At 46.6% G+C, this 24,701-nt stretch overlaps 9 protein-coding genes across 9 annotated transcripts; 3 read left to right on the top strand and 6 right to left on the bottom strand.

The window, feature by feature from the left end:
- Positions 1-119: 119 nt before the first annotated feature.
- On the top strand, positions 120-2,771 carry F4807DRAFT_208845 (arginine metabolism regulation protein II). Its single transcript, XM_047993905.1, has 2 exons — positions 120-460; positions 551-2,771. The coding sequence occupies exons 1-2, from the start codon at positions 410-412 to the stop codon at positions 2,612-2,614; spliced, it is 2,115 nt and encodes a 704-aa protein (XP_047851465.1). The 5' UTR covers positions 120-409; the 3' UTR covers positions 2,615-2,771.
- A 268-nt stretch (positions 2,772-3,039) lies between these two features.
- F4807DRAFT_436455 (uncharacterized protein) lies at positions 3,040-4,544 on the top strand. Its single transcript, XM_047998961.1, has 5 exons — positions 3,040-3,342; positions 3,419-3,772; positions 3,916-3,951; positions 4,016-4,154; positions 4,214-4,544. Exons 1-5 carry the CDS (start codon positions 3,319-3,321, stop codon positions 4,399-4,401), a joined length of 741 nt encoding a protein of 246 aa, XP_047851464.1. The 5' UTR covers positions 3,040-3,318; the 3' UTR covers positions 4,402-4,544.
- Positions 4,545-4,814: 270 nt separating this feature from the next.
- Positions 4,815-6,449, bottom strand: F4807DRAFT_453056 (cytochrome P450; the record flags this gene model as incomplete). Its single annotated transcript, XM_048000409.1, has 3 exons — positions 4,815-5,684; positions 5,735-6,209; positions 6,259-6,449. 3 exons carry the CDS (start codon positions 6,447-6,449, stop codon positions 4,815-4,817), a joined length of 1,536 nt encoding a protein of 511 aa, XP_047851463.1.
- A 583-nt stretch (positions 6,450-7,032) lies between these two features.
- On the bottom strand, positions 7,033-8,048 carry F4807DRAFT_469746 (oxidoreductase; the record flags this gene model as incomplete). Its single annotated transcript, XM_048002742.1, has 3 exons — positions 7,033-7,077; positions 7,186-7,541; positions 7,610-8,048. The coding sequence occupies 3 exons, from the start codon at positions 8,046-8,048 to the stop codon at positions 7,033-7,035; spliced, it is 840 nt and encodes a 279-aa protein (XP_047851462.1).
- A 1,712-nt stretch (positions 8,049-9,760) lies between these two features.
- Positions 9,761-11,365, top strand: F4807DRAFT_463004 (uncharacterized protein; the record flags this gene model as incomplete). The annotated part of the gene is made up of 4 exons (XM_048001905.1): positions 9,761-9,987; positions 10,145-10,326; positions 10,422-10,762; positions 11,081-11,365. The coding sequence occupies 4 exons, from the start codon at positions 9,761-9,763 to the stop codon at positions 11,363-11,365; spliced, it is 1,035 nt and encodes a 344-aa protein (XP_047851461.1).
- Positions 11,366-11,708: 343 nt separating this feature from the next.
- Positions 11,709-13,494, bottom strand: F4807DRAFT_208691 (uncharacterized protein). The gene is made up of 6 exons (XM_047993903.1): positions 13,182-13,494; positions 13,054-13,119; positions 12,958-12,998; positions 12,514-12,893; positions 12,357-12,452; positions 11,709-12,296 (listed from the first exon to the last, which is right to left on the bottom strand). Exons 1-6 carry the CDS (start codon positions 13,321-13,323, stop codon positions 12,065-12,067), a joined length of 957 nt encoding a protein of 318 aa, XP_047851460.1. The 5' UTR covers positions 13,324-13,494; the 3' UTR covers positions 11,709-12,064.
- Positions 13,495-14,306: 812 nt separating this feature from the next.
- F4807DRAFT_208695 (uncharacterized protein) lies at positions 14,307-16,268 on the bottom strand. Its single transcript, XM_047993904.1, has 3 exons — positions 15,977-16,268; positions 15,752-15,893; positions 14,307-15,660 (listed from the first exon to the last, which is right to left on the bottom strand). Exons 2-3 carry the CDS (start codon positions 15,881-15,883, stop codon positions 14,578-14,580), a joined length of 1,215 nt encoding a protein of 404 aa, XP_047851459.1. The 5' UTR covers positions 15,884-15,893; positions 15,977-16,268; the 3' UTR covers positions 14,307-14,577.
- Positions 16,269-16,722: 454 nt separating this feature from the next.
- Positions 16,723-19,195, bottom strand: F4807DRAFT_436414 (6-hydroxy-D-nicotine oxidase). The gene is made up of 5 exons (XM_047998960.1): positions 18,628-19,195; positions 18,234-18,568; positions 18,007-18,159; positions 17,405-17,938; positions 16,723-17,305 (listed from the first exon to the last, which is right to left on the bottom strand). Exons 1-5 carry the CDS (start codon positions 18,750-18,752, stop codon positions 17,028-17,030), a joined length of 1,425 nt encoding a protein of 474 aa, XP_047851458.1. The 5' UTR covers positions 18,753-19,195; the 3' UTR covers positions 16,723-17,027.
- Positions 19,196-19,427: 232 nt separating this feature from the next.
- F4807DRAFT_436407 (cytochrome P450) lies at positions 19,428-20,326 on the bottom strand. The gene is made up of 2 exons (XM_047998959.1): positions 20,090-20,326; positions 19,428-20,029 (listed from the first exon to the last, which is right to left on the bottom strand). Exon 2 carries the CDS (start codon positions 20,025-20,027, stop codon positions 19,614-19,616), a length of 414 nt encoding a protein of 137 aa, XP_047851457.1. The 5' UTR covers positions 20,028-20,029; positions 20,090-20,326; the 3' UTR covers positions 19,428-19,613.
- Positions 20,327-24,701: the final 4,375 nt, after the last annotated feature.

The raw sequence follows: 24,701 nt of genomic DNA, 5'->3' as shown, positions 1-24,701 counted from the left end.
ACCTGGTAGTTATCTGTACCAGGGCAACTAATATCGACATCGGTCGTATCTCAAACGCATTATCTGCGTATCTCTACATAGCAAAGCCCGGTCACGACCTTGGTTAGTCGATGTTAATCGGTAGCCCCGGGCCGTAGTTACCTACCTAGATATACTAGAGAAGCGTGAGAGGCGATCCTCCCTGGTCTATGAAACACCTTATCGGGTAGGACCGAGTCTTCCAGGGGCTAGGACGATTAGCGACGCTAAGCAGCAGATTTGGGGGAAACTTTCCCTTTCCGAAAGCCCCACTTCGACGCTGCCGCGTTCCCTTTAGAAAGCCCACGGCTCTCGGGCAGTCGGAAGGCCTCGTCTCGAGGAAAGTCTCCACGATAACGCAGTTACCGGACGCCCAGCTGATTAATAGGGCATGGCAGGGGACGACCGCATCGCCGTCCGATCGTTCGGAGGTTGCGATACCGTAAGTAGCTATCCTATCTTCGTATAGGGCAGCAGCCCACATTTCACGAGTGAGCGACTGCTTTTCCCGACCTAGCTAATCTAAGACTAGTGCCGCAGCCGGCGGGTCAAATGTGACGAAGCTAGACCTGCTTGCCTCCTATGTAGGACAGCAGGTTTGACCTGCCAAGGATACGAGAAGAACATCTTCTTCGCATCAGAGGATGGCGACGGCGATGATGACGTCGCCGGAAAAGGGGCTCGTTTTCGGCGGCTGCTCTTTACCGAGGCGGAGCGTAGAGACATGAGCCGACGGCTCACCTCGAGCGTACCGCCGCCGTCGGTGACGGCGCAACTCTCGCACCTGGAAGAGCAGTGCGGGAAAGCCTCTCCCGAAGAGAGCATCGAACTACTCGACGGGCCATTTGGGGTGTTTCGGGTCTTCCTCTCTCTGAGACGCCCTAGCCGGCTCGAAATATTACAGCCTCAGCACGCGCCGGAAGAAATGGCCGACGACTCTACCATGAGCCAGCAGTGGTCTTCCGATCTTTTGGATTCCATTTTCGACGGTTCCGCGCAAGAACTTCTACCTCCGACGCCGACCATCTACGACATCACCGACGTAACTTACGCGGATGTGACGGCCGAAGTTCTATGCGAGACGGCACCCGCAACGGAAACGCAGAACACGGCTCTCTGCGTCAGCGGTCGGGGTCCCTTCGGAGACCTAGCATCGTCATCGGGCGACCGCTTCTCGCCTAGGACCGTAGATTTCGGCATCAGGCCATACGCGTCGTGCGATCCCCTGGCCGCGCTCGCGGGCGCGCCTACGCCTATACCCGGAGACGCCGTGTTCCTGCTCAAACACTACACCTCCAACGTCGTGAACTTCGTCACCCCGTTCGGGCACACCAAGACTCCGTGGCACAGTCTATTCATCCCTCACGTAAAGAGCTGCCTCGCCGCTCTGACGATGGGCGAGAACCTAAGCTACGCGAGCTCGACGATCTTCTTCGGCACCTTGGCCATCAGCGCCTCCAGCCTCGGAAGGATGACACAGCACCAGTCACCAGTATGGCTCGAGAGGGCGAAGGTGTACGAGAGGCAAGCTCGCGAGTACTGTCGGGCGACGCTGGAGACGGCCTATCAAGTACCGAAACCGGCGAAGTACAAGACCATTCTGATGGCGCTTCTGACCCTCGTCCACCTGTACAGCGTCACCGGCAGGCGGAGGCGCGTCGACTTTTACTTCGTGGAGGCCGAAAAGTTTATCCGCCTCAGAGGTCTGAGCCGTCAGAAGTCGCGAAAGGTGCGCCTGCTCCACCACTGCTACGCATTCCAGAGGGTGTTTTACGAGAGTCTCTGCATCTGTAATAATAACCCCCACCGGCACGAGGTCCAGAAAGCCATAGAATCGAGCGGCTCGATCATCTACAGCAAAGATAGCCTCTCCTTCCAGGTATCACGTTGGCGCGACCTAGCCCAGGAGATGCTGGTACCGAAAGACCAGGAAGAGGGAGAGAACGACCTGCACCTCGAACGTCCCGGAGCGTGGCCTGCGACGCTATATCCCGAAATCTACGGCGTCCCCGAACCGCTGATCTACCTACTGTCGTGCATAATACGGCTGGGCAAGGAGAAGGACAGCGCCGGACAGGGCGTCGCGCAAACCGGCTCGGACCTTGCCGAATTTCTCAGTCGCGCGAAGAACCTCGAGAACTGCATCAAGCAGCATCGAGATCAGAGCGGTCTCGCGACTCTTGAAATCTCACGCGTGGAGGTGGCGAAGGTCGACAACCTCGCAAACATAATTAGCGCGGTGCAGAACGCGCTGGCAATTTATTTTTACCGAAGGATCTACGACGTCGACTCCGCGCTACTTCAACCGATGGTGGCAAACGTGCTCCAGTCGCTCACGCGCCATCAGAGCGAGGGATCCGGGATCGCGGGAGGTTCTCTAAGCCTCGTCTGGCCAGCGTTTATCGCGGCCTGCGAGACCGAAGACGCCACGATGCAGTCCGCCTTCTCCGACTGGTTCGAGACCTGCATGAGGAATAGCGGCCTCGACACGTTTGCGGTCACAATGAAGACTATAAGGGAGGCTTGGAGAGCGAAGCCCTGTTCCCGTAGCTCGAGTGTCTCTTGGATCGACATGGCTAAGCGCAAACCCGAATAGCACTTGGAAGGTATGTTTTGATCACGCTATCTACCCCTTAATAGGATTTTACATCTATAAGTAGGTACGACAATATCGTAGATTACGTGTTAATAAGAGGTTGAGGATACGAATATTACTGAGATGGTACCATTCACAAACGCGGACGTAACCGACCATACTTACCTATACCTACCTGCATACCTACCAGAGTTTGTCGTGGGATAAGGATATCAAGAATAGTTCTACATGTAAATCGGACGCATGGTAACCTATCTCATCAGCTATACGCATCACCACGGATGGAAAGTTGAATAATATTAATTCACGGATTATGATACGCATTTCATACCTGTTTCAAAGGAGAGTCTACATTATCTTGAACTCTATCCTATCACGAGTACGTGTGTGCTCGCGAGGGTTTGACATCCGACTCTCCCAACCCAACAGTGGGAATACTTGCCTATTTAGAAAGCCATGCCTGTCTCGTCAGCAAATAAATGGGATCAATGATAAGACTAATGGAACCGCCCCGCTTCTCAAAGTTCCAATCAAATAGGGGCTATTCCGGAATACGGGGCCGACATCGTACAACACCAAAGGTACCTTACCTAGTATCTATTCTAACCGCGGAATAAAGCAGGCGAAATCTCACTAGGGTTCATATTTGACCTACTAGGTATTGAAAGATCTCGAAATATCCAGATCTATCCAGATATCTAACTATGTCTTCTTTCGACGGCAAAGTTGTACGTACTCATCTTGCATATCACAGTGCTAAGACTACATAAGTTGGTACATATATTAACCTTTCATCTCACCTAGATCGCCATCACAGGCGCCGCCTCCGGCATGGGCCTCGCCACGGCACGACTGCTCGCCTCTCGGGGCGCAGTGATTTCCCTCGCGGATATCAACGAGGCCGCCGTGAAAGAGGCGACAGCGTCATTGTCGAAAAGCGACGATGCTAGACAGCACATGTACACCGTAGTGGATGTACGAGATAGTAGTTCGGTTGACGCGTGGATCGACGCGACGGTTCGGAAGTTCGGAAAACTAGACGGAGCCGTCAACATGGCCGGCATCATCAAACACGCCACCCCGGTTGTCGAATCGACGGACGACGACTGGGACTCCACCTTTGCGGTCAACGTGCGGGGAGTTTTCGCTTGTATACGGGTGAGGATACCGCCGATATTCTGGAGCTGTTTCCCGCTCTTTCCGTTTCTGGGGTTTATGACTCACATACTCGGGATACTATCTATCCACGTTGTCCGCAAGATGAACTGCTAAAACAATCTACTAACATCTTTCCTTCGCAGGCCCAAATCAAGGCGATGACGGAGGGAGGTAGCATTGTAAGATAAACTCGCTCGATCCTTGTATCATGACGGCTATGCGCCAGGTATTGATCTCGTATAGGTCTCTGCCGCGAGCGTTTTCGGCCAAGTCGGCGCTCCGGGGAACGCTGCTTACTGCGCCAGCAAGGCGGCCGTGATCGGACTCACACGAACAGCAGCGAAGGAAAACCAAAAAGTCCGAATAAATTGCGTCTCGCCAGGTTAGTCATATCGGACATATCCAGACGCAGAGTGGGCTTGTGCTGAATGCTACGCGAAGGCTCCGTGAGAACGCCTTTATCGGAAGGGGAGAATCCGGAAGATGTGAAACGCAATCTCCAGCACACGGCACAGAAGCGAAGAGCCGAACCGGACGAGATAGCACGCGTCATAGCCTTCTTGTTAAGCGACGAGGCTTCGTTCGTAACCGGGGCAGTCTATAACGTGGATGGAGGATGGGTATGCTAGCTGTGATCAGTGATATTGGCACAAAGTAAATGTGATACATGAAGCTCCAATCTGTTAGGTATGGTTTAATGGCAGAGCAGTTGCCCCTATTCCCAAAAATAGCTACAATGGTGCTGATTTATAGTTTCATAAGTAACTACCAGGTAGGTAATTAATTTTTACCATTCGAATAGTTGAGGTACTTACCTACTTTTAAAGTCCATGCCTATTAATTATTTCTTTTCAACTCGTATATCAATAGGCGTCCAAAGCTTGCCCGTGGTTATCACTTGTCGGTGGCAGGGAAACTGAAATGATGGCTGTTCTATATTGAGCTACTTTGAATTAATTCAAGGCGTCGACGGCAGCATTCATTTTTTTATACCCATGAGAACCTCACGACTGGAAAATTTTACCGAAGCGACGAATAAACTTTACTCTGTTTCGACGCTGTCCTCTGTGACCATAGCGAATATCTTTTCCGACTTGTTAAGGTTGATGGCCCATTGGACGTCCTCGAATCCCGGCCGTGTTCTTATCTCAACCTCAATATCGTCATCCGGCTCCATGACAACCGCAGCAACGTTGGTGTTTGCGGTAGTCGGAAGCTTCCAGTCGCCTTCTACGGGTTTCATATCTAATCTTGCGATAAAAACGGCGACGACCGCTAGGATCTCGTTAGTTGCAAAGTGCCGCCCGGGACAAAGGGTCTTGCCGCCACCGAACGCTCGGAAGCAGGTGTCACGAGGCCGGTTTTGCTTCTCTTCGGGGAGGAACCTGCGAGGATTGAAGTCTTTGACATTGGCACCCCAAATATTGGCATCCTGATGAATTATGCGACTCGGCATCTGTAGCATGGCGCCTTTCTTCAGCAACCACGGGCCGAGGTACGTATCTTCCATCACTTCGCGGACAGAAGTCCCCATCGAACAATAGCGGAGAACTTCCTGATATGAGGAGAGCAGAAGGGAGCAACTCTCCTTAAGAGTAGTGATATCGATAGCCTTGATGGTAGTACTGTTTTCGGTGGTTGTTTCGATGCAAGCGTCGATCTCTTTCCGAATATCGTCGAGAACGCCCGGGTGGGAGTGAAGCAAGAGAAGGGTCCAAAACGCCGCAGGCGCCGTGTTTACCAAGACGGCGATCGATCCTCCAACCTCGTAGCGAGCGATGTCTTCCAGCGGAACGTTGTTGTTTATTTCTGCTTGATAGCGATTCTGGGCGAGAGCTGATGCCTTTTTTACACCTCCGGCTTTGTAATATGCTTCAAAGGCTTTGGCGACCTTGGCACGCGCCGCAATCGGCTTTTTAGCAGTGATGGACGGAAGAAACCCCACCAGAATCGACATGAGACCGCCTTCGAATTCCAGAAGGCGTCCGCGATGGACTTATCGTCGTACGGGTTCATAGGGCCATACACAGACCTCGTGGTAGCCGTCGTGATGGCATCTCTGAGCCAGCTGTACATCCCGATCCTCCGGGACTCTCCCTTGCGTGGCTGCAGCGAATCGAGCGACTTTGCGATTTCCTGGATCATAAGGCGATTCATATCGTCGAGCTGCGAGCCAGGCTTGAGCCCCGCCCGCATCGCATCATAAGACTCCATGGAAAGGCCAAAATTGCCCTCGTCGCCGTTGACGTTTTTGTTCAGGATAGCCTGAGCCTCGAGGCTAGCTCCGCAGACCTGAGACGCAAACTTGGCCTCGATAGGCGGGAATGCAAGGATCTTATGTTGCTTTTGCACAGTCTGGACGAGCTCGGGATCCGTCACTACATACATCTTCTGGCCAGGGAGAGACATGGTAAAGATCGGGGAACCTGTCTGCTCACTGGGATGAATGTAAGTCTCGGCTCACGGCGCGGACAAGAAGGTCATACCTAAGATCGACGTAGTAGTTGAACTTGCTCCGCGATAATCCGATCATGTGGCCGATGATAGGGATCGATTGGGGAGCCAGCGGCGGCTCGCGAGGGTCATGGCCCCACATCTTGCGAGCGAGGAAGTAGGTTAGGGTGACAGCGCCGATGAAGATCAGGAGGACGGTCGAGCCAGCAGAATCAGAGAACATGACGAAGTCGTACAGATGGATAATATACGGATAACAAATGCAGAAAGTTGGGAAAACAAAGAGCGTCGGGAACGAACAAGCAGTGCCTCGTTTTTGCAGCGGTACCTGCAGGGATAGATTGATATAGTAGTGCGGTGGATAAGTTAACGCCGTCCTCATGCGATTCAAAGCAAGGGCGTCCAATTAAAGGATGGTATTTTACAACACGTTGGTAACAATTGTAATAATTAAGAACTGCCTTATTTTATCATGAGCTTCGGTACGATCGTCCGCCGTCTGTACACCGTTTAGTCATCCTTTATCTCCTTTTATCGGGATGGGCCGACTCATAAAATCCGGTCCCGAATGAAAATACAGAAAGCTTGATTATTGCTGCGCCGCGCTGATTTAGCTTAATTGTTTACGTCGAGCTTACGGAGGCTAGTAGTGGTTATAGCCAGATTTAAGCAGGTACCGACTGTTGATTGTTGATTCCTAGATGATAGTATGATAGAGTATTATAGACGTGTTCGCCAATAACTCCCTACGCTAAGATACTTAATAACTACGATACCTTTAATATTATATTTAAATAGCTACGTGTTTATTTCCAGGTATCAAGCCCAGTATTAACAATGCTCAAACGGTCCTAGAAGTAGTATTAATAAATGCTGGGGAACACGCGGATTTGGAAATCGTAAGACTCCACGTAAACAGGGAGGGCAGATAAAGGAAAAATAAAAAATTAGACACTTACAATTAGACAGGTGGGAAAATACGTCGTGAGCACCCTGATAATGGTTGAGAGCTTTCCGCACGAGACTTTCCCGCTCGCGCCGCCCAGAACCTTGCCGACGAGCGCTCGGGAAAAGGCTTCGGGAGTGTCCTTTTGACCAGAGACGTCGTTTCCCGTCACCCTCGCCCCTATCTGCTTTTCCACTGGCCCGTATCTCGAGCCGGAAGGCAGCTCGTAGCGTGCTGGAGCGTTGCTGAAGATGTTGGTCTTCACGGCGCCCACGTTGACGGTGACCACGCTGACCCCGAGCGGACGCAACTCTAGACGAAGACACTCGCTGATGGTGACGAAGGCAGACTTGGAACCGGCGTAGAACCCTGCGTTCAAATAAGATGCTAGTCAGAGACCGGCATCAAAGTATCGGAAGTAGCAACAGAAAACCTACCCATCCAAGGTGGGGACATCAGCGCGGTGATGGAAGTCATGTTGACGACACATCCCCCGGCCGCGATGAGTAGAGGCGAGAAGGCTTGGACCGTAGCGACAGCTCCGAATACATTAACTTCGAACATGTCCCTCGCTCGGTCCATGTCAAAGTCCAGCAGCGGGCCGAGAACTTGCAGGCCGGAGTTGTTGACGAGGTAGTCAAGCTTGCCACCCGTTGCTCCGGAGACGGCCGACGCGGCTGCCGCGATAGACTCGGGCGAAGTGACATCCAGCTGCAGCACCGTAACGTCGGGGAGATTCTCGAGGGAAGCCATCTTGGAAAGCGAGCGCGCCGTGGCAAAAACGCGCAGGCCGCGGGCACGGAACTCCTTCGCCAGCGCGTAGCCTATGCCGCCCTCACTGCAGCCAGTGATCAGGACCGACTTCTTAGCCGACATGGCCGACGTAAATATTAGGAGTCTGTACTTCGCGGTGGATTTGAGAAAGCTATTGGGATTTCAAAAAGTGATGTTGTTGCGAGATGGAATGAAACGATACCGTCGTGAGGGCCGTAAGAAGCGATATATATACCACCAGACCTCGCACCGCGTATCTTGGCCGCCAGGATTCCGTAACAGGAATCATCAATACGAATGGAATCATAGGTGAAATGGTAGCCATGATCAGTAAACATCACTGCGCAGCCCGACCTGGCGCGACGTTAGACGGCGACTTGCGGAGACTTTGCGTCTTACGGGGCGATAGTTGGTCCGCCTCGGAAAGTTCTGCTCCCCATACATACGGAGACAGCTTATTCATGTAACATCGCTTCAGAAACCCTCACATGTTGGACCGGCTCCGCAACTTTGTAGTCTCATGAGCGGTTCGCCTGAAAACACAGTGATTAACACCGGCTATACCTATGTATTCAACCCAGGTTGGCCCTGAGGATACACGATATTATACGATGCCTACCTACCTTAAATTTGATGCATCTCTTTAATTAACAAGAAGTCCTCTGTTGTTGACCTCGTTGCCGCCCCAGTCCTTCCTAGCCCAGGCATATAGTTACAGCTAGCGTTATAAGGGGCAAAAGCCCATTAATCATCGCCTACCTTCTACAATTGCTACCTACCTAACGAAACAATAGCCTCAAACGGCGCCCTCCCTCCGAATACTTTACGTCGAACGCAAGCTCACACGCAGGAGCCCACGGGAGCGATTCGAGCATCATCATGCGTGTCGGTAGCTTAAAAATGTAGGGTATTTCATGATAGAAGACTAGGACATTTTGTGTGTAATTAGAAGTAGACCTAGTAGTAGCAGTACATGCCGCATACCCTTCGAGAGGTTCCTGAGGGATGGTCACTCCATTTTGCCCCGTCGTTAAATATACCAAACCAAACCAAACGTTGATGAGCTTTCCAAGCAGCTTAATAGAGGGCTACTAGGGACTTTATTAGGTATCCAAATCCTAGTCAAATCAACATCGGCGTCGACAAACAAGCGTCCTTATAAGATTGGGTACCAAGGTATGCAGCATGGTGTTTACTTTCCCTATTCGGAATTGGGCTTCTCAATCATTGGCCGGTCAGCTCAGAGCCACGCTTACTAGGTTGACTGGTGCAGTAACTAAACCTACTCCTGCGCGAGGGGAAAGGATACCTAGTTTGTAGAAGTAGGTAGGTATCTATTCATACTCTCAAATAAAAAAACCCATGGGTACATTTCACATTGTTGTAAGCGAGGTAAGAAGAACGTTCAAAATCCTAAGTACGTTCGTGGCTATTATACATAACATCCGCCGTCTCGCCAAGTCATTTTCCTACAGTACTACTTGTTCGTAGCACACTGTATTAGCACTGTATTTATCCATAAGAGCCTCTGGAATAATAGCGCTTACTAGCGTTATAGCTTTAGTGAGTTACAGCGCATTATTCCCTATGAAGGTATCCGTTTACTCCATGCAATTGATTTAATAGCATGCGCGACGACGGACAAATAGGCACCTATGTAAGCACTAGCCTACCTAGTCACATGTTATCCTTTCTCTCCCCCTTGTAGAACCCATTTCTTCTAAAGGTTCCCTGCCTCTCCGTTCACCTCAGTCTCTAAGTTGACCTCCCGACTCTTATTGCTACTTCTAAGTCTAAGAGCCCCACGAAAACTAATGCCTTCCCCGACGTCCCCCGACTACATAATCATCAGCGGAGGCGCTTCCGGCCTCGTCGTCGCTCGCCACTTGTCCGAAAACCCGGATGTCCAAGTATGGGTGCTTGAGGCCGGGAAGGATCTCTCGGTCGATCCGAGGGTAAACATCCCAGCGCTGTGGACGTCCCTTGTGGGCTCCGATGCTGACTGGCAGTACAAATCTGTGTCTCAGCCGGGATTAGGGGGGTGATCCATTCGAACTCCCCAGGGCAAAGCTCTAGGAGGCTCTTCAGCCATCAACGGCCAAGCCTTCATCGCTCCAGCTCAGGCTGACATCGATGCTTGGGCCAAGCTAGGCAATCTTGGATGGGACTGGACTAACCTAGTACTCTTTTGTGAGAAGTCATACACTTATACTACTGCCGGACCAAGCCACGCTGGAGCATGTCGGCATCGACTGGATCAACGACGAACACCGCGGCACCTCCGGCCCTATTAAGGTGTCTTTTCCAGACATCATTCAAGACCCTCTATGTAAGGCGTGGATTGACGCCTTTCGCGGTCTGGGCAAGGTCACTACTGCCGGTAAGTTTAGTTTGATAAACACTCCGCGTTGTTAGAGCGGAGAAAAGCAGAAAAGGAGAGCATTTACTGACGCCTTCCTATTTATTATACTACAGATCCGTTCTCGGGTAATTCGATTGGTGGTTACAGCAATACGGCAACCGTCGATCCGGAAACCAAAATTCGGAGCTACGCCAACTCGTCTTACGGCGCTCCTATTCGCCGGAGGCCCAACGTCCGGATTCTTACAGAGGCCAAGGTCCAGAGAACATTATTCACCAAGACGCGCGATGGCACTGTTAAGGCTACGGGTGTTCATGCCTTGGTCGAAGGTAAGACGGAAACGTTCACACCCACCAAAGAGGTCATACTTGCCTCCGGTGTGTTCAATATACCTAAGCTCCTCGACCGGCTTCCTCGGGTTAAGGGGCCCAAGGACTCGGAGTATTACAACACAGTCCGTTCCATTCTCGAGGGCCCTGACAGCAGCTCGATGGCGTGGCTCATGTTCCTAGCCTAAACAAACCTGCACGAAGGGGGTAAAAGCTTTGTTGGTACTCAGCTGCTCCCCGAGAATTTCACTAGCCTAGGCTGTGCTTAGTCGCACCCTTTTTCGCGGGGCGCGACCCATATCTCCTCTGGCGACATCGACACCGAGCCCCACATCGACCCGCGCTACTTCTCTCACCCCGCCGATTTAGAGATTATGGCGCGGCATATCCAAGCACTCGACACGCAGCTGCGCCCCTCAAAGCAACTGATGCCCTTTCTTTAGCCTGGCGGGAAGCGTAATCACCCGGACGCCATTCGCGTCGGAGACCTGGACGGGGCTAAGAAGTATGTCCTCGACACAGCCACCACCGCATACCACGGTTGCGGCTCGGCGGCCATGATGCCCAGGGAAAAGGGGGGTGTGGTGAATCCGAAGCTGGTCGTGTACGGGACAAAGAATATTCGCGTCGTTAATGCTAACGTTATCCCGCTGATTCCACGTGGCAATATCTTTTCTTCGGTGTATGCCGTAGCCGAGAAGGCGGCGGGTATCATAAAAGGTCACTGATACTACCGCTCGCCGACGGCATTGGTCCAGTGGTTCTAGTTTCAGTCAATGGGTAATAATCTACCACGCACTATGCCACATACGCATTTATATACGTCGCGATGTCTTCATTACGACAGTAATGAACACCGCATCTAAGCACCTGCCACCACGGTTCATGATATATATCGTGTTCACACCAACCCATGGTTTTTAATTACTAAATAGCATCAATCTACTAGGTCTTGCCAAGCCCAAATATTTATCGACAGATTACATCCTCCATACCATTCATAAATGGCCATCTCTAAACGTGGAAAGTACCAACAGCACTATTCTTCCTGTCTGATCGGGTCGGTGTCTTAACGCGCTGGTCCTCGGATCCATTCAAAAAGAATTGAATTGGCTCTTCAACGTGGATAGCACTAACCACAATACTAAGGCTTCAACAATGCATGGACATACTATGTAATAGTATAACAGTACAACTATTATGTAAAGACCTTAATTAATCGTCCAATCGGTCAATGACGGGGCCGGTGGCGCTCAATACCAACGGAATCCAAAAAGGAACAGCTGTTGATTAATATAACGCCTGCCTACGCAGTAAAGAGGCACGAATCAATGTAACCGTTACAACGTACGACCAACGTACGACTCTTGCAACATCATACCAACCTACATAACGGGGCTTAGATACTCTGGAAAACTACCATTGCCTCATTCCATCATAATGTAGGAGCCATCTCGCTGGGAATCATAGACCGCCGTCGTGCTGAGTCCGGTCTGTACCCGGCCTTTGAGTGCGCGGGCCTTGTTCGACGCCACGATGGTCGAACTCGTATACGCTGATACCTTAGCCACCACGATCGACTTGGAGATATACTTGGACCAGAACGCCTTCAGCGCCGGAACGCAGCCGATCGAGAGGGCTACAACGCATTCGATATGGCTACCCGTCATTTTCGTTAGCTGATCAGCGAGGGGCAACGGTGTTCACGCGGAGACTGACATGAGAAATATGATGGCTAGTCGCAACCCGATTGGAATATTTGTCTGCTGGGAAAGGAATTTGTAATAGAGCGACACAATCCCACACACGATCGCACTATTGTCAGCGCATATTAGGATGCGGAATACTTGGTCAGGGGGGATATATCGGCACTTACAGAATACCAGAGCAAAAGATGATCCCCAGCCCGACCTTTTTGGACAGCGCGATCCTCATGCGTGCGATCGCTGGAATGGGAAGGCAGAAAATGATCACGTCGGCAAAGACGGCGATGAAGCCCGAGAAGATGGCGCCGGTCGCCGATGCGCTGATGCATTTATCCAAGGTTGCGGGTTCCGCATAACTATCGGTCAGATCGCAATGGGCGAGCGTGATGGCCATAGCAGCGATGAAGCACAGGGCCGTGACCACGAGCGTGATATAGGATGCCCATCGAAGCCAAGGATAAACACCGAAGAGCTTCAGGTAAAGGAGGAGAATCGGCGCTTTCGTGGTCCACAGGGCAAATAGGATGAGGATGACGACGCAAACGCCCATCTATTTGGCAAGACGCCAATCTACTTAGCATGCGATCGATGCGAAACCGAACATCGTTTCTTACCTTAATGGTCCATGCCGGCGATGTTGTCGGGTCGCGGAAGCCTGTTCTTATTAAATCTTGTCCGATCCGCAGTGGCTCATCCGTCCTCGCACTCACCCTGTTCTATATAGTACTGGACAATGAAAGTCGCCAGTATGAAAAGCAGTCCCACGACCGCGATCCCTGTAGCCAATATGGGTCATCGCTGCATCGCGAAAGCGAGGTAGAGGCTAAGCGGGACTTACCATCGTCAACATGGATCTTCTTTGTTTGTGTAAAGCTGATGGTGCAGCGAATGGCAACAAAAACAGCCGCTAGTACGAGAAGCACAGATCCGACGCCGAGGTATGCTTCATTAGACACGCCAGAGGATTGAGAGGCCCCCATATCGACTTGAGGGACTGTCGAATGAACTTTGAGGGGGCTTGGAGAACTTGACGACTTCTCCGAGGCAGTTTAGAAAGCGTGAATTCTTCGGTTAGGGCATAACGAGAAACGCCACAACAAAAACGGGCTATTCAAGAAAACTATGAGGCTTATTGGGGTCAATATGACCAACCCGTTGCGGCCTCAAGGGCGAGGCCGTAGGAATCCGCACCGCAAAGACAGTGCGGTCTGAAATGATATGACAAATGGTTGCATCGACCCCCTACATCGACGTTGGATTCTTGTAAGACCTGAGACGTGCTTAGCATTTTATGGGCCATGGATATTCACCAGACTTGCAGACTCATTGGACAGAAAGCGCCATGGATAGGTATCTATCGTGCTTACGGTACATGGTGCAACACAACTTCGTCATATTGGGTGTGTCTCGGCCAAGCCGCACAGGTGCCGACGCAGACTCGGAAGGTTGAAAAAGGTAAGAAATCGGCGGAGGTTGAGGCTGAGTCGAACCAACGAGGTTTCCGGGCAACAGAACGGGCACTGCTACGGAGACTGTATGTGAGACATTGGTAATCTGTGCCTGCCCAGGTGAGCTTTCCCTTATACCGTTCCCGATCCTATTGAAATTGAAATATCCTACCTCCTCTTGCGGCAAAGGGTTAATATCGGATCCTTCCACCGAATCCTTCTGTTGCGTTGTCATATATAACATGGACGTCAAAACGACGATCGGCGATTCTGAGCAAACTTGCTTGCATGAAGCAGACCTCCAAAGAGTTTAGTTGGGCTTATGAAAAATCACCTAACATCATGGCTCTGTGCCTTGCTGCTCCGGCTGCTTACCTGGGACTCCACTAGGTATATGCGAATGCTTCTTACCTAATCACGGCGAAAGTCGACGCCAAAATCGACTAGTTATATCGAAGCAGTTGAGCACAATGATAACGCGTTGATGACATACGACGGCGGACGATGATACCTGCTAATTACAGGCCGACTTCCCGGCAGGGGACGTTGCCGAATTCGCTCGGTGTCGGGAATGACGGTTCATAATGTTGGTCCCGTTGCACAAGTAGGATTCAATTGATGTACTTTGGGTGACATGTTCTCGGAGTAGCATGCGGTGCACCCCGAGGACGTTAGGGGGATTGGAGTTAACGATCGCGATTCGATTGGAGCCCGGTGAATGCTACGTACTTTCAAGTCTTAGGTACTTGATGAACATCACGGACAGCAGTATCTCGCATACAATCATTACGATAACGTCTGGCTTATCTCCTCTATTCTTCCCGCATAGGCCATACATTTCTTACGCAGGACCTCGCTCATGTCGCCGAGTATGTCTTGATGCGCGGGCCAGTTGTGGCTGCGGGTGATTCGTTCTAGCTTCTCGACCAGACCTGACAACTTGGTCGCGCGGGCGGCCGCGAGACTCTGGAAGATTCGGAACTCGTCGTCCGCGTCTAGCTTCCAATTTCCGATGCTTACTTTACGCGCGCGTTTACATCTTCCGCCGCCACCGGCGCCGTCGTCGTAGTAGTCTCGCTCCATAGCGGCCGGCGCCGGCGGGCCTGTCCCGTCTACAGCGTCTAAGCTGTCGAGGATCCTCCTGCCTATGGATATGAGGAGCATCATGTACGCGGATCGCGCGGTGCACGAGCCGCACTCCATGAGGCTTTCGAAATCGGCCAGTGCCCTCTTTTGGTTCTGTAGCAGGTTGTCGTCGCCGGAGCCTATGTTGTAGCGACGCCACAGAAGATTAACCTCGATATCCTCATGTGTGTATATGATGCGCTCGAAGCAGGAACAATTTGGACGGGTGTTTTTGGCTCCAGCTCCTATTAGATTAAACCCCTCGTCCGGAATATTGTTAACCGCTAAGCTGCAGCTATCGTCGGGCTTGTCAAAAAATGCCTCCGTCATCATGCACGGATCGGAGTCTTTATCCATGTTCTCGTCGGCGCAAGTCTGGAAGTTGGAAAATAAGAAACTCGGCCACTCAAAGGATTGCGACAAGCCGGACCCCGGATCGAGTGATAAGGGGGTAGAGTCCGGACTACTGTTGTCGCATTCCGTGGTGGCTGTAGGCGACACCGCTGCTAGAGGAGGCTTTGCCAACGTCAAGTTACCAGCCGCTGCATCGGCGGCAGTACACGGTCCTACCTTGCTCCCCGGCGTGTCCTCAATGGTATCGGGAGAAGTCTTTGGGGGCGACAGCTCGCACTTTTCCGTATTTACGAGGCGTCTGGGAGCCGGGCCCGGTACTTCGGGATAGCGACATTTGATTTTCTTTCCCGTACATCGTTGACAGCCGTTTGATTCGCCGCTGCATCTCAGCTGCGTGTCGTTAGTGTCTAAGTGCTGAGATATTCCGTGCATCGTTCTGCGACCGGGCAACCGGGGTAATGGCCCACCATCCTTGACTTGCCTTGCTCACGCGGCAGCTCCAGCACGCAATGCGTGCGGGCTTGCTATGGCGCTTCCTGTCGAAAGGAGCTGCGGTTTTCTCGAGATAGCATGGCCCGTCTGCCACATTGCTATATCGTATGGTGCTGAACATTGTGCTCTGGCTTAAGCTCGACCAGAGGGGTTAGCTTGGTGCTGTCAGTGATAATCCAGGGGCAGGGGTGGCCCGCCCCGGTCTTATACGTGCCATCATACAGACTTAGGTATCCAGACTGCCTTTAGAGCTCTGCTTCAGATTGTAGTGACGGAGGTGATAATGCTGGAATGAGGCGTAGTCGAGTCTGCCGCAAAGCATCACGCGTTGTACCGATGTACACGAGAACTGCACCATCCTCCGCCGCCCACCCCCTCACTAAAGGAATAATACGACGATTATGTGTTACCAACATCCTTCTTGTATCACCAACCCTCGTAAGATGGCACCGCACACGTAGGGCTTGATTAGTAGTATTACATCTGCAATTATGTTACATTTCTAATGATGTGTATTCCGGGCCAAGACATACCTACCTAGGGTAGTACAAATACATTCTTACAGCATTTGATGACTGCAAATCACCCCCTCCTGCTTCCTATTGAACAACATTCGCAGCATTCGTTGGCTAATAGCGCATTACTTCAGGACTGAACCAACCGGAAATTCGCTATGTAGCTCCTCTTAGATGCGAGGTTGTTCGTATCAATGAAGGTTTGTATCAATAACGTTAGGGGGCATAATAGAGGAATGCAGAGGAACCCTACCAGTGACTAAATTCTTAGACACCTATCTAGATGTTGCCTATCACCAACATCTTTCCCGTATCGCCAACGTCGGATAGCGGCATAGGCGTAGGGCTTGGCTAGCACTGTTATAGGTTGGAATACCTACTACTACCAACTCTTACCTAATATTACCTACTCTGTTAGGTAGCTAAGCAATATAATCTTACAATAGTGACAACGTACCCTTCCGCAGACCAACGACTTAGGACTCGGAATATAAGGCTCTCGGATATGACGTAATTCGCACGGATAGCATCAAGGGATACAATCTAAGGGGATGCGGAGGAACCTTCCCAGTGGCTAATATCTTAGATGCCTACCTAGGACCTACATGTTAACAAGTATAGAGCTAAGTTCTCTCGAAACGCCATTCAACTATTTTCCAAGCCAAAATTGTGCCCTTGAGTCGATGGGTGATGACGAAAGCCAGATCTCGCATGTAGCCAGCCGTATTCGATAGGGCTCGGTACGTGGGATCACACCGCCTTAGAGAGCAGATATCCGCCTTGCTGCAGAGTCTGGAACACGCTATCTGCGTCATACTTGGCCCTTACCTCATCCATCTTGCTCATACTGCTCGCTCCGTAGCTGCGAAGCACGTCTTGTGTCCACTTCCCTTCGTTCATGAAGATGAAGTCAAGCCACTGCCCTTTCTCATGGGAAAGCTTCTGCATACCTTTGTAGAGCTCGTCGATCGCCTCTTCTGCGACGGTATCGTTTTGCTGGCCCTCCCACTCAGCAACGAATGCCCACCCTAGGAATGGGTCAGCATTGATCAATCAGAAAAAAATGAGTGGGGGGGAGGGGGAAGGGTGGGATCTAGTAGGTAGGGGGTAGTGGGTGGTGGACATACAGCATTGAGGGACTTTCTCTAGCCCTAAAATATTGCCGCCCTTTTTCTCTCCAGCATCGATCGCCGCGATCGAGGCTGGCTGAATGCTGTAGGATAAGTTGCCAGCAGTCGGGTATTTCTTCACCACTCGCTGATAGTGTTCGTATACGTCCACGTAGAAGTCGGCATCGACCTTGGACGCCTGGGATGCGTATTGGCGCCGAGCAACCGGGAAATCGGTTCCGATGGCCAGGACAAGATCCCTCATAGTGCCATTTGTCGTGGGCACGGCGGCCGAGATGAGGCTTTTTAGGTTGAAGAAGGTGTCGAAAGCTTTGGGCCTTTCTTCAACCCATTCAGCGTAGAATAGTCCGACGGCGATGAATGTGGGGTTGACGTATGTGAACGTGCCAATCTTGGGATCGGCTTCCATGGACACTTGCAGCTCTGCCGCGGCCCGCATGATATTGACGTAGTCCGACGGGTCGTAAACGTTGACCGTATACTGCGTCTTGATCTGCGGATACGTCTGGATGTCGAAGCGCGTCACGATGCCTATCTCGTCGTCAACCGCTTGTCGTGAAAAGTGCTATGTAAATGGGTCAGCACGGGTGGCCGCGTACCAAAGTTTGACCCGCCGCCTTTGAGGACCTTTACTAGGTCTGGGTTGCTTTCCTCATTGGCGTTCACGACGGTCGCGTCAGCTAGCACGACCTCGACGTTCTTGATCTGATCTGCGCCCAGCCCGTAGAGACCCGGGAAGGCGGGCATACCCCCTGATCACGTCAGCTACGCATTAGAGCCTTGCATAGGTAGGTAGGCAGGCGGGTAGGTAAGCAAGCAAGCGTACCTCCGAGGAGAAAACCAGCGACACCAACGTCCTTGTGTCGGCCACCGATGATGGTAAGCTCACGTTCCTCGAGGTATTCGTAGACGGCGCCCCATTTGTTTCCCGCGCCAACCTGCAAGATCCCGTCCTGTCCGAGGTGCAGCGTGTTAAGGTCGCGAAGGTCGATCACGATGCCCGAATCGTCGCTGCTACTGAAACCCGGGTTGGGATTATGACCGCCGCATCGGACGGCAAACTTGGATCCCGTCTGCTTCACAGCCTTTAAGGTCTCCACCACGTCCTGAGCACTACTCGGCCGGACGAAGCAGGTCGCCGGGAGCCAGCACGTCTGCGACCTGGGAGCGACATATCAGCAGCGCAACTCGGACGCCGTGGCGTTTTTGGAGTCACCCACCAAGGAGCGTCTCTCTCCACCGGGTACAACGAGTCGTTTCGTAGGGTCACACGGTTTGTCAGCACCGGCTCTAGCGCCGCGCAGCACATACGAGCAGCTGCCGACGAGGACGCGGCCAAGTCCATGTCGGATATCTTTGCACAGAGTTAGAGCTCCAAATGGAAAGTCTCTTTGATTTGGGGATTGGGCTTTACAACATCGCCCTGCGGGTTCTCGCGCGAAGTCATGAGGCTCTCGAGGCGACTAGCGAGATTTGAATCGTGTGCGTGTGTGCGTATGTATGAGACTGTGTATGTGTATATGAGGGTGTGTGTATGAGAGATTGTGTGCGTGAGAGTGAAAGTGAGTAGGTAGGTAGGTATGAGTATGCGTGTGTATGTCTGTCTACTGAGTCGCTAGAGTCTAGGCTATGGAAGGAATAGAAGTTTTCCAGGACTCTTGCAAGGAACGAATCCCTTTATCATTGGGCAAGCAAAGGGCTGCCAGCTGCTTTATCGTAATCGGGCGCCATCGGTATAATTGCCTACTTGGAGAGTCCGAGTGTTACACGCCGCATAACTGATGTATCGGATGTATTGGGTAACAGATGCTTGATATACGACAGCTGGCCCACCATATATACTGATGCCCCTCACCCTGCTTTGGGAAATTCCGAATTACATAATGATCTAACAGGTACTTAGTAGGTACATACCAGCTGCAACCGACAGCCGACGATACCTTATGTATACGCCGCATGGTACCAGTCACATCCATATACAGTGTATGATACAGGTAACACGACATGCCTAATGGTTGACATTGTCAACCCTCTGCCCTGGACCAACGTTGAACAGGATTGACGCCCTTATGTCTAGGTAGGTATCAGATTGATCACAAGATTATCTAGGTAAGTATTCTGAGAAATCTTTACAAATGATAACCTCTTCTCAGGATACATTGTCTTAAGGGAAATTACGTCATTCCCCCATTCTCCCTTGTTCCCCTCACTTTCTCTTCCTCATCATCATCTTAGCACCAGGGTCATTCACGAGGTTCTCGTCAGCATGTATCCATTTCGGCTTCCCCTGAGTCTCCAAAAACTTAAATTCGTAGTCCCGCAACAGGCGTGCCATGATAAATTTGATCTCCGCTACGGCGAAATACCTTCCAGGACAAGCCTGGGTTCCATGGCCGAATGGGTTGATGTCGGGGTCCAGCTGCACCGCCTGGAACTTGTTCTTCAGCTCCGCAGTCGAGTGGCGCTTTCGATAACATCTTAACGGGTCGAACAGCCCCGGGTCAGGCGTTACTGAAGGGTCATTCTGATGCTGATAGTTCGCAAACGATACTCTCGTACCGGCCGGGATGTGCGTGCCGTCCTTGAGCGTCAAGGGTACCATCGCTTGTCTTTGGGGCATTACTATTCTATGTCAGCAGTTTCAACTCGAGCATAGACGAGTGTTATCCAGGTGTTACGTACAGAGCACTTGTATACAATACGTGGCTATTCTTGGCAAGAATACCGGTTACACGAATTTGTGTAACCGATATTCTTGCCAAACATACCTTAAAGTGGGTCGATGTTTGACACCGCCACGGGCAATTCTTGACACCGCCACGCGCTAAACCCACTTATTCTTCGCACCGCCGCATATTCTTGACACCGCCACAATATTCTTGACACCGCCACCCTTATTCAATTAGCCTGCGCCCTAAGCCCCGCGCTGGCCCCCCTATCCCCCCCTGTAGCCCCCTGTGGCCCTGCGCCCCTGCGCCCGCCCTGTATTTGAAGCTGTATTCAATTGACCTGCGATTCAATTGAACTGCGATTGAACCTATAGTCTAATTGACCTGCGATTGATTTGCAGTTGGATTCAAGGTCTAATTGAACCTGTATTGAACTGCAGTTGACCTGCGATTGATCTGCAGTTGAAGCTGTAGTCTGATTGGACTGCAGTTGATCTACAGTTGATCCAGTAGTCTAATTGAACTGCAATTGAACTGCTGACTAAACTGCGATCGCACTGCGATTGAACCTACAGTCTAATTGAACCTGGATTGAACCGCGATTGAAACTGCAGTCTAATTGAACCTGGATTGAACCGTGGTTGACCCAGCTGACTAATTGACCTGCGATTGAACCTGTATTGAACCTGATTTTGGACTAGGGGGGATTTTAGACTTGAAGAGATTTTGGACTTCAAGGGATTCTAGACTAGGAGAGATTCTAGACTAGGGGGGATTTTGGACTAGAGGAGATCCTAGACTAGAAGAGATTTTAGACTAAAGGAGATTTTGGACTAAAGGAGATTTTGGACTGGAAGGCAGTTTAGACTGGAGGGCAGTTTAGACTAGAAGGGATCCTAGACTAGAAGGGATTTTAGACTAGAAGAGATTCTAGACTAGGAGAGATTTTAGACTAGAAGGGACCTTAGTATGGACCTGATTTTAGACTAGAAGGGATCCTAGACTAGAAGGGATCCTTGACTAGAAGAGATTTTAGACTAGGAGAGATTTTAGACTAGGGGAGATCCTAGACTAGAGGAGATTTTGGACTAGAAGGGATCCTAGACTAGAAGGGATCCTTGACTAGACGAGATCTTAGACTTGAAGAGATTTTGGACTACAAGGGATTTTAGACTTCAAGGGATTTCAGACTAGAAGGGATTTTAGACTAGAAGAGATCTTAGACTAGAAGGGATTCTAGACTAAGAGAGATTCTAGACTAGGGGAGATTTTAGACTAGAAGGGACCTTAGAATGGACCTGATTTTAGACTAGAGGAGATTTCAGACTAGAGGTTATTTTGACTTAGAAGTTATTTTAGACTTGAGGCTCTTTTGGACTACAAGGGATTTAAGACTAGAGGAGATTTCGGCCAGGACTTGATTTTGGACTAGACCTGACTTTAGATTATAGGGCATTTTGGACTAGAACTGATCTTAGAATAGACCTGATTTTAGACAAGAGGCGATCCTGGACTAAGGGCCATTTTAGACTAGAAGGGATTTCAGACTAGAGGGGATCTTAGATTAGAAGGGATCCTAGATTAGAAGGGATCCTAGATTAGAAGGGATCCTAGATTAGAAGGGATCCTAGACTAGAAGGGATCTTACAATGGACTAAATCTTGAAAAGGACCTGCAGTCCAATTGACCTGCGATTGATCTACAGTTGATCCAGTAGTCTAATTGAACTGCAACTGACCTGCTGACTAATTGAACCTGGATTGAACGACAGTTGAAACAGTAGTCTAATTGAACCTGTATTGAACAGCTGTTGAACCTGTAGTCGAATTGAACCTGTATTGAACAGCTGTTGAACCTGTAGTCGAATTGAACCTGGATTGAACTGCAGTTGAAACAACAGTCTAATTGACCTGCGATTGACCTGCGATTAGACTGCAGTTGATCTACAGTTGAACCTGCAGTCTAATCGAACCGAGATTGAACAGCAATTGAAACAACAGTCTAATTGACGTTGTATTGAACCTCTAGTCTAATTGAACCTGTCTTGAATCTACAGTCTAATTGACCTGCTATTGATTTGTAGGGACCAGACTTAGGAGCAGTGGCATTGAAGCCGGGAGAGCGGGGCTGACGTAAGCAGGAATGCAGCCAATCAAAGCAAGGGAGGAAAATAACGTCGAATCAACCGTGGGACAGTGGTTTAAGCGCTGTATTCCAGGGCATGGATTAAAATAAAAGTTTTTATTACTTATTTTAATTATAAAAAAATAAATAAATAATATATAAAATATATAAAATATATAAAAAATAAATAAAAATATAATAAATAATAAATAATATTATAAATTTATTTACATATTTTAATTAAATTAAATTAAATATAATATATTAATATAAAATAATAAAATTATTAAATATAATTTAATAAAATAAGAAAAATAAAAATAAAAATAATATAATAATAATATATTTAAAATTAATAAAATAAGTTTAATAATATTTATAATATTTAATTATATTATTAAATATTAAAATAATAATATAATAAATAAATTATATAATATAATTAAATATATAATAATAAATAAAATAAATATTATTTATAATACACGTAATATATTATATTATTTAATATTTAATAATTATATATAAAAATAAAATAAAAATATTTTAAATAAATATTAATAAATTAAATAATTAAAACAATTATAAAGAAAATTATAAAAAAATAAATGGAATTTTATAATAATTATAAATAATAAATATAATATATTATAAATTAAAAATATAAATAAAAAGTTTTTAAATTAATAATAAATAATATATAATTTATTTAAGATATTTATTATATTATAATAAATTATATAAATTAATAATAATTTAATAATATTATTATAATATTAAAATAATATAATTTAATTAAAATAAAATTAAATTTAATATAATATATATAAAATAAATAATAATAAACGAAATAAATATATTATTAAATTAATATTTAATATTTAATGTTTTTAAATTAAATAAATAATAAAAGTTAAATATAATAAATATATTTAAATATTTTTAAAAATATTAAATAAATGAAAATTATAAAATAAATATTATAAATATAAAATAAAAAAATTAAATATAATTTAAAATTAATATATATATATAATATTAAATAATATATTAAAATAAAAAATATAAATATTAATATAAAACGTAATATATATTATACATGTAAATTATTAATTAAAATATAATAAAAGAAATATAAATATTTAAATATATATATATTATTAATTAAAATGAAATAAGAAAATGTAAATATTTAAATATTTATAAAATAATATATTTAAAAGTATTAATTTAAATGAAATATAATGTAATATATAATTAAAATTTAATAATATATAATTTATTATTATTATGAAAATAAGAAAAATGAAATTAATATTAAATTTATTATTATATAAAATTTAAATAATAATATAATATAAACGAAACGTATTAATTTAATTAAATAATAATAATAATAAATATATATAATAAAATAAAATATAATATAAAACGAAAATAATAATAAAAATAATAAACGTAATATATTAAATTATTTAATTTTTTTTATTTAATTTTTAAAAGTTTTAAAATTTTATAAATATATAATAAATTTTTAAAATTAAATAATTAATTACATTATAAATAAATTATTATTTTTATACTTAATAATGAAATGTAATTTTAAAATAAAATAAAAATAAATAAAATATATTTTAAAATATTTAACGTTATATAAAAAAGAAATGTTTTTTTTAATAAATTTATTTAAAATTTATTTATTGAATAATATTATATTTAATATATTATTAATAAAATTAAAATAAAATAAATATAATATTTTAAAAAAATTTTAAAATAAAAGTTTTAATTATATATAAATAAAAATTAATAAAAAATAAAATAATAAAAACTTTAAATTATAATAAACTTTTAATATAAATTTATTTAAAATGTATTTATTATATATTATAATAAAATATAAAATATAAAAATATATAAAATTAAATATTAATAAAATTTAAATTTAAATATAAAATATAATATATAAAATATTAAATTAAAAATAAATAACGGTTTATTTTTTAAAACGAATATTATAAATAAATAATATTAATAAAAACGAATTTATATAATAAATAAATAATAATTATAAAATAAATATTTTAAAAATAAAATATAAATTAATTAAAAGTTTAAACGATATATTTTAATATAATAATATATTATAAATTAATTTAAAAACATATATAAATATTAAATAATATACGTTATAAATTTAATTAATAATAAAAAATAATATAATATTTTAAATACCGTTCGTTATACCGGGTAACACGTGATTCAATCTTATAATAATTAATATATAATATTTAAAAACTTTTAATTAAATAATAATAATAAAATATTTTACCAAGTATCGTTCGTCGTGCCGGGTAACTCGTGTCATAAAAAAGGTCAACAAGTCTGCTGGGTAACACGCGTGGGTAGGATCAGTGGATAGCATCTGGGTTAGGGTTAGGGTTAGGGTTAGGGTTAGGGTTAGGGTTAGGGTTAGGGTTAGGGTTAGGGTTAGGGTTAGG

This window comes from Annulohypoxylon truncatum, assembly GCF_022578515.1.
Source record: "Annulohypoxylon truncatum strain CBS 140777 unplaced genomic scaffold F4807scaffold_30, whole genome shotgun sequence".
Classification (NCBI taxonomy): Eukaryota; Fungi; Ascomycota; class Sordariomycetes; order Xylariales; family Hypoxylaceae; genus Annulohypoxylon; species Annulohypoxylon truncatum.
This window is presented reverse-complemented; position numbering and strand designations above follow the sequence as displayed.

Coding starts and splice junctions, on each gene's coding strand:
- F4807DRAFT_436407 (XM_047998959.1), bottom strand. CDS start 20,027: ATGCCCCAAAGACAAGCGATGGTACCCTTGACGCTCAAGGACGGCACG.
- F4807DRAFT_208695 (XM_047993904.1), bottom strand. CDS start 15,883: ATGTTCAGCACCATACGATATAGCAATGTGGCAGACGGGCCATGCTAT. Junction 15,661..15,751: donor GGAGCTGCCGCGTGAGCAAG/GCAAGTCAAGGA, acceptor AACGACACGCAG/CTGAGATGCAGCGGCGAATC.
- F4807DRAFT_436414 (XM_047998960.1), bottom strand. CDS start 18,752: ATGGACTTGGCCGCGTCCTCGTCGGCAGCTGCTCGTATGTGCTGCGCG. Junction 18,569..18,627: donor GTGGAGAGAGACGCTCCTTG/GTGGGTGACTCC, acceptor TGTCGCTCCCAG/GTCGCAGACGTGCTGGCTCC. Junction 17,306..17,404: donor AGAGAAAGTCCCTCAATGCT/GTATGTCCACCA, acceptor ACCCATTCCTAG/GGTGGGCATTCGTTGCTGAG.
- F4807DRAFT_208691 (XM_047993903.1), bottom strand. CDS start 13,323: ATGGGGGCCTCTCAATCCTCTGGCGTGTCTAATGAAGCATACCTCGGC. Junction 12,453..12,513: donor ATCTTTTGCTCTGGTATTCT/GTAAGTGCCGAT, acceptor CGCTGACAATAG/TGCGATCGTGTGTGGGATTG. Junction 12,297..12,356: donor CTAGCCATCATATTTCTCAT/GTCAGTCTCCGC, acceptor AATGACGGGTAG/CCATATCGAATGCGTTGTAG.
- F4807DRAFT_208845 (XM_047993905.1), top strand. CDS start 410: ATGGCAGGGGACGACCGCATCGCCGTCCGATCGTTCGGAGGTTGCGAT. Junction 461..550: donor CGTTCGGAGGTTGCGATACC/GTAAGTAGCTAT, acceptor ATCTAAGACTAG/TGCCGCAGCCGGCGGGTCAA.
- F4807DRAFT_436455 (XM_047998961.1), top strand. CDS start 3,319: ATGTCTTCTTTCGACGGCAAAGTT. Junction 3,343..3,418: donor CTTCTTTCGACGGCAAAGTT/GTACGTACTCAT, acceptor CATCTCACCTAG/ATCGCCATCACAGGCGCCGC. Junction 3,773..3,915: donor GAGTTTTCGCTTGTATACGG/GTGAGGATACCG, acceptor TTTCCTTCGCAG/GCCCAAATCAAGGCGATGAC.